Source organism: Oncorhynchus gorbuscha, linkage group LG01, assembly GCF_021184085.1.
Source record: "Oncorhynchus gorbuscha isolate QuinsamMale2020 ecotype Even-year linkage group LG01, OgorEven_v1.0, whole genome shotgun sequence".
NCBI classification, from domain to species: Eukaryota; Metazoa; Chordata; class Actinopteri; order Salmoniformes; family Salmonidae; genus Oncorhynchus; species Oncorhynchus gorbuscha.
In genome coordinates this window covers 51478274-51488273 of record NC_060173.1, presented here as the reverse complement: position 1 = coordinate 51488273, position 10000 = coordinate 51478274, and the positions used below count along the sequence as shown (strand labels likewise).

General features: G+C 45.9%; 1 protein-coding gene across 7 annotated transcripts in view; it reads left to right on the top strand.

Moving 5' to 3' along the window:
• LOC124039505 (transcription factor SOX-6-like) overlaps positions 1 to 10000 on the top strand; it is a 171881-nt gene that overhangs the window by 118773 nt on the left and 43108 nt on the right. For all 7 annotated transcript variants that reach the window (XM_046355550.1, XM_046355581.1, XM_046355570.1 and 4 more), the window contains 2 exons: positions 5235 to 5407; positions 6553 to 6621. In XM_046355550.1, coding sequence (XP_046211506.1) covers positions 5235 to 5407; positions 6553 to 6621 — 242 coding nt within the window. The remainder of the gene's footprint in view (positions 1 to 5234; positions 5408 to 6552; positions 6622 to 10000) is intronic.

Sequence of the window (10000 nt, the reverse complement as noted above, 5' to 3'; positions counted from 1 at the left end):
CATGGCATAATAAATACATATACAGTGTATGTATATTCATGTCTATTATTGTTCTGTGACTGCACCTGGCATTGAAATATTCACTTTAGGGAATGTGTGTGTGTGTGTGTGTGTGTGTGTGTGTGTGTGTGTGTGTGTGTGTGTGTGTGTGTGTGTGTGTGTGTGTGTGTGTGTGTGTGTGTGTGTGTGTGTGTGTGTGTGTGTGTGTGTGTGTGTGTGTGTATGTGTGTGTGTGTGTGTGTAACCCGTTGGAAATGGCTACCTAGTTGGCGGTGCGCACTCGTAGTGTTTCAATTGACGTCGACCTTGAAATTGTTGCTTCCCTTGTTCTGCGTAATAGGTAACGATACTTCATGGGAAACCGTTCAGAGGGTCCCTGGGACAAGCCCAGGTCGGAGCAAGGAGAAGGACAGAATGAAGGAAGACCGCTACGTTGATGCTGTTAACCCAGATTACTCAGTTGGGCTCTGCCCAGCTGCTGGGGTTGCTGCGGAGAAGGAGGAGGTCAAAGGGTGTGTGTGACCGGTGTGAAATGGCTAGCCAGTTAGAGGTGTACACTAGTAGTGTTTCAATTGGTGAAGTCACTCACTCTGAGACCTTGAAGTATTTGTTTCCCTTGCTCTGTAAGGGCTGCAGCTGTTGTGGAGTGATAGATTAGTGAATCTACTTGGATGACTGTTGTCGATGTGTTCAGAGGGTCCCTGGTTGAGCCCAGGTTGGGGCAAGGAGAGGGAGGGAAGCAATATTGGTGTGTGTGTGTGTGTGTGTGTGTGTGTGTGTGTGTGTGTGTGTGTGTGTGTGTGTGTGTGTGTGTGTGTGTGTGTGTGTGTGTGTGTGTGTGTGTGTGTGTGTGTGTGTGTGTGTGTGTGTGTAGAGGGTGGCGGTTGGGGGTGATTGAGTAGGTTGATTGTCCAACACCAATTGTGTGTGTAAACTACCGGTCAAAAGTTTTAGAACATGTACTCATTCAAGGATTTTTCTATTTCTATCTACATTGTAGAATAATAGTGAGGACATCAACACTAAGAAATAACACATATGGAATCATAGTGTCCAAAACAGTGTTAAACAAATCTAAATATATTTTAGGTTTGAGATTCTTCAAATAGCCACTCTTTGCATTGATGACAGCTTGGCACACTCTTGGCATTCTCTCAACCAGCTTCGACAATGAAGGCCTGATTCACAGTCTTCTCTGAAAAGTTGATGTTGAGATGTGTCTATTACTTGAACTCTGTGAAGCATTTCTTTGGGCTGCAATTTCTGAGGCTGGTAACTCTAATGAACTTATCCTCTGCAGCAGATGTAACTCTGGGTCTTCCTTTCCTGTGGCGGTCCTCATGAGAGCCAGTTTCATCATAACACCTGATGGTTTTTGTGACTGCATTTGAAGAATCTTTCAAAGTTCTTGAAATGTTCCATATTGTCTTAAAGTAATGATGGACTGTCATTTCTCTTTGCTTATGTGAGCTGTTCTTGCCATAATATGGACTTGGTCTTTTACCAAATAGGGTTATCTTCTGTATATCACCCTTACCTTGTCACAACACAACTAATTGGCTCAAATGCATTAAGAATGAAAGAAATTCCACAAACAAACTTTTAAGAAGGCACACCTGTTAATTGAAATGCATTCCAGGTGACTACCTCGTGAAGCTGGTTGAGAGAATGTGTGTGCAAAACTGTCAAGGCAAAGGGTGGCTACAAATATATATATATTTTTATATGTTTAACACTTTTTTGGGTACTACATGATTCCATAAGTGTTATTTCATAGATTTTATTTCTTCACTATTATTCTACAATGTAGGAAATAGTACAAATAAAGAAAAACCCTTCATTGATTAAGTGTTCTAAAACCTTTGACCAGTAGTGTATGTGTGTATGTGAGTGTGTGTATGTATGCAAGAGTTTGGGGGGACTGCTAACGGGGACTGCTGACTGGAAAGCTGAAGGCTCAATCCCAATTCCGTCCCTTAGCCCTCCCTCTCCATTTTGCGAGATCCCACGAGCCGCGTAGATTCGGAGTAGTGTTCCAATTCAACTTAAGGAGTATGGAGAATGAGTACGCACCCCTGAGGGGCCCCTGTGTTGAGGATATGCGTGGCGGATGTGTTGTTACCTACCCTTACCACCTGGGGGTGGCCCGTCAGGAAGTCCAGGATCCAGCTGCAGAGGGAGGTGTTTAGTCCCAGGGTCCTTAGCTTATTGATGAGCTTTAAGGGCACTATGGTGTTGAACGCTGAGCTGAAGTCAATGAATAGCATTCTCACATAGGTGTTCCTTTTGTCCAGGTGGACGAAGGCAGTGTGGAGTGCAATGGAGATTGTGGATCGGTTGGGCCGGTTTGCAAATTGGAGTGGGTCTAGGGTTTCTGCGATGATGGTGTTGATGTGAGCCATAACCAGCCTTTCAAAACACTTCATGCCTACAGACGTGAGTGCTACGGGTTGGTAGACGTTTAGGCAGGTTACCTTAGTGATCTTGGGCACAGGGACTATGGTGTTTTGCTTAAAACATGTTGGTATTACAGACTCGGACAGGGAGAGGTTGAAGATGTAAGTGAAGACACTTGCCAGTTGGTCAGCGCATGCTTGGAGTACATGTCCTGGTAATCCGTCTGGCCCTGCGGCCTTGTGAATGTTGACCTTTTAAAGGGCTTACATCAGCTGTGGAGAGCGTGATCACACAGTCTTCCAGTAGTTTAGCTCATCTGGTAGGCTTGTGTCACTGGGAAGCTCTCGGCTGTGCTTCACTTTGTAGTCTCTAATGGTTTGCAAGCCCTGCCACATCTGACGAGTGTCAGAGCCGGTGTAGTAGGATTCGATCTTAGTCCTGTATTGATGCTTTGCCTGTTTGATGGTTCGTCGGAGGGCATAGCGGGATAGAGTCCGGGTTAGAGTCCCGCTCCTTGAAAGTGGCAGCTCTAGCCTTTAGCTCAGTGTGGATGCTGCTTGTAATCCATGGTTTCTGGTTGGGGTATGTACGTACGGTCACTGTGGGGACGATGTCATCGATGCACTTATTGATGAAGTCAATGACTGATGTGTTGTACTCCTCAATGCCATCGGAGGAATCCCGGAACATATTCCAGTCTGTGCAAGCAAAACAGTCCTGTAGCTTAGTATCGGCTTCCTCTGAACACTTTTTGATTGATCTAGTCACTGGTGCTTTCTGCTTTTATTTTAACTTCTAAGCAGGAATCAGGAGGATAGAATTATGGTCAGATTAGCCAAATGGAGGGTGAGGGAGAGCTTTTGTATGCATCTCTGTGTGCAGAGTATAGGTGGTCCAGAGTTCTTTTTCCTCTGGTTGCACATTTAACATGCTGATAGAAATGTGGTAAAACGGATTTAAGTTTCCCTGCATTAAAGTTCCCGGCTACTAGGAGCGCCGCCTCTGTGTGAGCGTTTTCTTGTTTGCTTATGGCGCAATACAGCTCATTCAATGCTGTCTTAGTGTCAGCCTCTGACTGTGGTGGTATGTAAACAGCTACAAAGAATTCAGATGAGAACGCTCTAATGGTAGGTAGTGTGGTCTACAGCGTACGGGCACATTTGTTGTTCTGCAGTTCTCAGTTGTTGCTCGTATGGTAGTAAGTGCATATTTGTTGCATGAGAGATATATGGAAAGCTAATACTGTCGCCAGTACAGGCATTGTGAAAAACACAAGTCTCGTGGTCAATGAATGGTGGTATCAATTGGCAGTTTCTGATATGCGTGAGGGATGTCTTGATGTCGTGATGTCCCATTCCCTAGGCCTTATTTAGCTCTCCACCAGTTGCTCTGCCACTCCCCCATCAAGGGACACTCAAGAATGAGGGCGGGAGGGAGGGGTGTTGGAATTGAGCCTTAGTCACATGTGCAGCCCCTTGGTTGATCTCTATGCAGCCTGGTGGTAACATTATTATCAGAGATTTTCTGTCTGTGTTTGATATGATTGGCCCTTGTCCTAATTTATTTACTTGGAACTGACTTGCCTTTTGTAATTACGCCTTAGGGGATAAATAAAGTTTTATTGAATTGAAAGATGATTTTAGCATCAGAGCTGGTATAGCTAACTAGCCATTTAGCATCAGAACTAGCATGGCTAATTAGCCATTTAGCATCAGCGCTAGCCTACAATGCCAGACTGTTCCGCTAGTCTTTTCTACTAGCCTTCTCTGCTAGCCAGTGCTAGCCATTCTGTTGGTTACATTCCACTAGCTGTTGGAAAAAATATATCTGAGCAGTGAGCAAACATGCATTTATCTTGTGTTTTTTTGCTTTGATGAGAATATAAGATTATTGGAAACAGAACAGAGCCGAGAAAGTGAGCGAAAAGAATGAAGAGAGGAAACAGTTGTCTTTGATATATGCAGACCTAGACTTTGTCCCTAATGGCACCCTATTCCCTACATAGTGCACTACTTTTGGCCAGAGCCCCATGGGCCCTGGTCAAAAGTAGTGCACTGCATAGGGAATAGGGTGCCGTTTGGGACGCAGACCCAAATCACGTTACAGTAGATGGAACAGAGAGTCATCAAGTATATTCCACTCTTGGGCTTATTGTAGATACGCTATTACTGTAGTTAGTGCATCTGGATAAAGCTATTGATATTAGCCTGCAATTCAATAGCATACATATGTAATTGAAAATGAGCGGACCAAGGCGCAGCATGAGTATAGTTCCACGTATTTTGAATCTCAGTGAAACAAACAAAACGTGTAGTCATGACGTGCACACAGGCAACTAAACACAAACAATATCCCACAAACACAGGTGTGGAAATGGCTACCTAAATATGATCCCCAATCAGAGGCAACGATAAACAGCTGCCTCTAATTGGGAACCATATTAGCACCAACACAGAAATAGACACACTAGAACACCCCCTAGTCACGCCCTGACCTACTACACCATAGAGAACCAAGGGCTCTCTATGGTTAGGGTGTGACAAAAGGGAAAGGTATTACTCTTTACTTGGAAATACATTGTAGTCAAGTACCTTGGTGAAAGCAGTGATGAATGCATGGGGATGCAGACTGTAGGAAGCAGAGGTCAGGGCCACTCAAGTGGAACGATTCAGAGATGGGAGACCTTGTAGATGAAACGAATATAACAAATTGAAGATGATTATGTATACATTTATATCTCACTTATATGACGGCGATTTCGTCGACATTTCCACACACCCCCCCCCCCTCTCCTTCTCCCTCCATCCTTCTAACCCCCAACTCTCGCTCTCCGTCAGGTACCCCAGAGAGTTTGGAGGAGAAGGAGCGTCAGCTTTCGACCATGATTGGCCAGCTCATCAGCCTGCGGGAGCAGCTCCTGGCGGCCCACGACGAGCAGAAGAAGATGGCCGTCTCACAGATGGAGAAGCAGAGGCAGCAAATGGAGCTGGCCCGTCAGCAGCAGGACCAGGTGTGAGGGAGGGAGGGAAGCGGGGAGGGAGGGAGGGAGACAGGAAGGGAAGGAGGGAGGGAGAGAGAGAGGCAGGGAGGGAGGGAGAGAGAGGGGCAGGGAGGGAGGGAGAGAGGAATGGAGGGAGGGAGTGAGAGAGAGAGGCGGTGAGGGAGGGAGGGAGAGAGGCAGGGAGGGAGGGAGGGGGGGTGGGGCAGGGAGGGAGGCAGGTAGGGAGAGAGAGAGAGAGATTATGTTTGGACAAGTACTTTATTCCCTTCACCCCATTATGAGACAACATTCCATCACAAAAGAAAAGTGAGTGTGATTAATAGACAGATTTCTAAATTGGCTATTTAGCTGTTCAGACATGACGGGGTAATGACCTATATTGACGCCACTGAGAAGCCTTTCCTAAATGAATCTTGACACATGTTCGGATGAGCGACGTCCCATAATGGACAGCCTGTAATTATATAAATACAAATATATATCAAATAACTTTTCAAAAATGGGGCAGCTGTTTTGTATTCTCGTTGAGTGAATATACACTCCGTTTTTGTATAATTGCAACTGTCTGTCACTGCCTAGGCTCCGCCCCTGGCGACAGGTAGCCAAGGAGGAGGCAGGCTTGTGTCAGTCAGGGTCGTAAACATGTCAATCTCACTGCTTCACTGTTGACTGATAGCGTCGCTTCAGCACGTGCTACTGCCAGTGTTGATTCGGGTTATATAACCCACTCTGTTCTCTCTTGTCTCCCAATATTTCTGCCTTTGTCAAATTTTTGGACTCACCCAGTCTCAGCCCTTTCCCTCCTGTTGCTCCTGTCTCACTTTGTTCTTTCAAGTCTTGTTCTTGTCTCGTTCTTGCCTCACTCTGTTCTGTCTGTCTTGTATGCCTAGTCTTGCTATGTTCAAACTCAAAACTCTCACCTTTTGCGCGTCACTCTGTATTTTCCCTTGTGTCCACTCCAGCGCATCGTCGAACTCTCTCATTATTTTCTAATTGTCGTCTCGTCCTTGTCTCACTCTGCTCTGTCTCCCCAGATTGCCATGTTCAAACTCAAACCCCGAGCTTTTAAAGGATGTTATTACCTCTCTTCTGTAGTTGGTCAATACCTCGGTATCTCCTCTTCTCACTCGTGTCTCATTTGTGCCTCCCTCCAGATTACGACGCAGCAGCAGCAGCTCCTGCAGCAGCAGCATAAGATCAACGTTCTCCAGCAGCAGATACACGTCAGTGCCCACTGCTTACTGTGGCCGCGCTCCTTCTCTTCCATCTTAGTCATGTGTTCATACGCACACACACACACACACACACACACACTTACACACACGTGTGCATGCACACACATACACACGCACATGTGCGCGCACCCAAATGTGTTCGGCACATACACACACACACACACACACACACACACACACACACACACACACACACACACACACACACACACACACACACACACACACACACACACACACACACACACACACACACACACACACACACACACACACACACACACACACACGATGGCCCCTGTAATTGACCTGTTTATAGGATCAATTGCTGGGTCATTGATCATGCCTAGATCAATACACTGTCCCCGGAGTCCCTACTACCGGCTTCTCTCTGCTACCTCTTCCGTTTAACAACATCTTTTTTTCCTTCCTTTCTCCACACTTTCATTCCTCTAAATTCGCTCAATCATACATACTGGTCATCTATTTTTCTCTAGCTACTTGCTACCCCAAATCCCATCCCTCCCACTCAATGTCTCTCTCCTCTTTCACTCTCACCTATATCCACCTCTTTTCTCCTTCATTCTCGTTCCTTCTATCGTGACAGAGTTCTCGCTCATACTCCCTCTTCACCAGACTTCACCCACTTTTCCCACTGTCCCGTCTTCACCGCTGGTGCTGACTGGTTGCAGAGACACTGACCCAGACAGGGGAGCTTCTTCCCTCTCACACACGCCAGAAAAGGCACGCCGTGGCTGGGGAAGGCAGTGAGCCAGGGCCCCTTGTGCTCTGCAGCTCTGGAGGTGTTCTGCTTTTAACAAGCCCCCCCCCCCCCCCTGCTTTTAATAAACCACAGATCTGAGTTCATTAGGACCGGCTCTCGGGAGAGTCTGTGTGTGACAGCAAAACTCGGGAATGATCAAGTGGCCCCAATGTGTCCTTAGGCTACAGTTTGTTATGGTGTTGTTGAGAGAAGTAACGTTTTGGCATGTCTGCTGCTGTTAAGACGTGCGAACATGATCGGCAGACCTCGGTTCAAATTCTGTTTCGAAATCTTTCAAACACTTTGAGCCTTTGCTTTAAGTCTGGCTGGAGTGTCAAGTGGGTGGGGTTTTACACTTCAGACTTTTCTATTGGTTCCATTGCAACGGGAAAGCTCAGTCAAGCACAGATCAATTATTTGAAATGATTTCAAATAGTATTTGAACCCATGTCTGGCATACAGTTGTAAATACTCTTAAACATGCTAAGTCCTTTTGAAAGAGCTAAGTTGTCACGCCCTGACCATAGAGAGCTTTTTATTCTCTATGTTGGTTAGGTCGGGGGTGTGACTAGGCTGGGTCATCTAGGTAATTATAATTATGTTGGCCTGGTATGGTTCCCAGTCAGAGGCAGCTGTTTATCGTTGTCTCTGATTGGGGATCATATTTAGGCAGCCATTTCCCCTTTGTGCTTTGTGGGATCTTGATGATGTATAGTCGCCTGTGAGCACTATAGCAGCGGCACGTTTCGGTTTGCATTTATTGTTTTCTTTGAGTTTCACTACCTAATAAAGAGGATGGAACCATACCACTCTGCATCTTGGTCCACTCTTTATAACGAGCGTGACTTAAGTAAGCTTTGGTTGCTGTGCACAACGAATGCCCTTGTGTGTCTTGAACAGTCTTGAACAGTGATTAGGAATAATCAATTGTGATTATTATTATTGCTACCAGTTTATACCAGTCGTGACTCTAGTGGAGTGTAATAGGGGATAACGAGTATAGGGAAATTACGTTCATTGACTTCTAACGCAATGCATTTCATGCAAGCAGCGGCCAATGCTTAGTGAGGAAATAAAAGCTTATTAGGGTCTATGGAAATCACTGCATAAAATGTGTCATTATTAGAAAGAACATTATTCTAATGAGTAGGATTACTCCTATTCTATTCTCGAAGTAGCCTATATATGTATTATAATCTGAACTCCATCTGTAAAACACAATGCTTTGAAATATGGATTCACTTTAGAGCCCGGCCGCTGGGGTCTTGGCTGTTTATGCAGTGTTGAAAGTGTTTTGGCCTTAAACATACATGCAGCCCGGCACCACAAGAACAGTCCGTCTGCTTCTACTGATCGACTCCAGGCCTGCTTCTCCTTCCAGGCTACTGGGGACCAATGCTCTGAAGGGACTGACCAAGAGCTACTGTTTGGGGTTCATTCCCCGGTCTGCGTCCCAAATGGCACCATCTTCCCTATATAGTGCGCTGCCTAGGGAATAGGGTGCCATTTGGGACGCGGGGGCCCCCCACTGTACTTCTGGGGGGGACAGCGTTTCACGGCATTTTGAAGAGATCAGCATGATCCCGTGTGTTAAACGATGTTCCCCAGGTTCACACCTGTACTTCCCAGGTTGGAGTAAATTCAATTGCCCAAGTCCTAAATCCCTAGCATTTTGGAGGACTGGAAATTACCCAACTTTTCCCTTTTCGCGAATCCAAAAGTACAACCGCTTATGTCAAAGTTGTTTTCCTTTCTCTGGTTGTAATGTTTTTTTTTTTTTTTTTACCAGTCTTGCGCTTTACGGTGAGGGAGAGCCCAGTTCAAAGTGACACTGGTTTCGTGGCATTTGGTTTTTAAATGGCCTGTAGAAGCAGCAGGGAACTTCCAAGGGTTAACGGAAAGCATCCGATAGCATCATGGTGAAATATTTGGTTACGCGCGCACGCGCACACACACACACACACACACACACACACACACACACACACACACACACACACACACACACACACACACACACACACACACACACACACACACACACACACACACACACACACACACACACACACACACACACACACACACACACACACACACACACACACACACACTCTGGGTGAGTGAGGGTGCCCCTTCCTTTGTTCGTCACGGTGGTTGACAGGCATGTGTCTTTGTTAAGTGAGCCCTTAATGTGTCTCATATTATCTTGGTTTCCGCAGGGCCACAGAGGCAGGCCCAGACTACAGATCCCGGGCAAAAGCAAACAGGCCTAATTAATGACTGCAAACCCACACTTCATTCTGTCCCCCTCAGTTCTTCAATCATCTCCTCTTGCTTTAATTTTTCTCCCCTCACTTAAATTTTTTATGTATTTTTACTCCTCATCCCTCTCTCGTTCTTCACCTTTGAGCGCACCTCACCTCTGCTCATTTGTTCCTCTTCTCCTCGTTACTGTTTTCCCAAGGGTTTCTTTTTTTAGATTCCTTATCAAGCCGGTTTCCACCCTTTTTTTTTTAACCTCCACGCCTTCTCCCTTAAACCTGACCTTGTCCCTTCTGCCCAGTAGCTAATGCCGTCGCTCTTTAACAATTAGGTATAAAC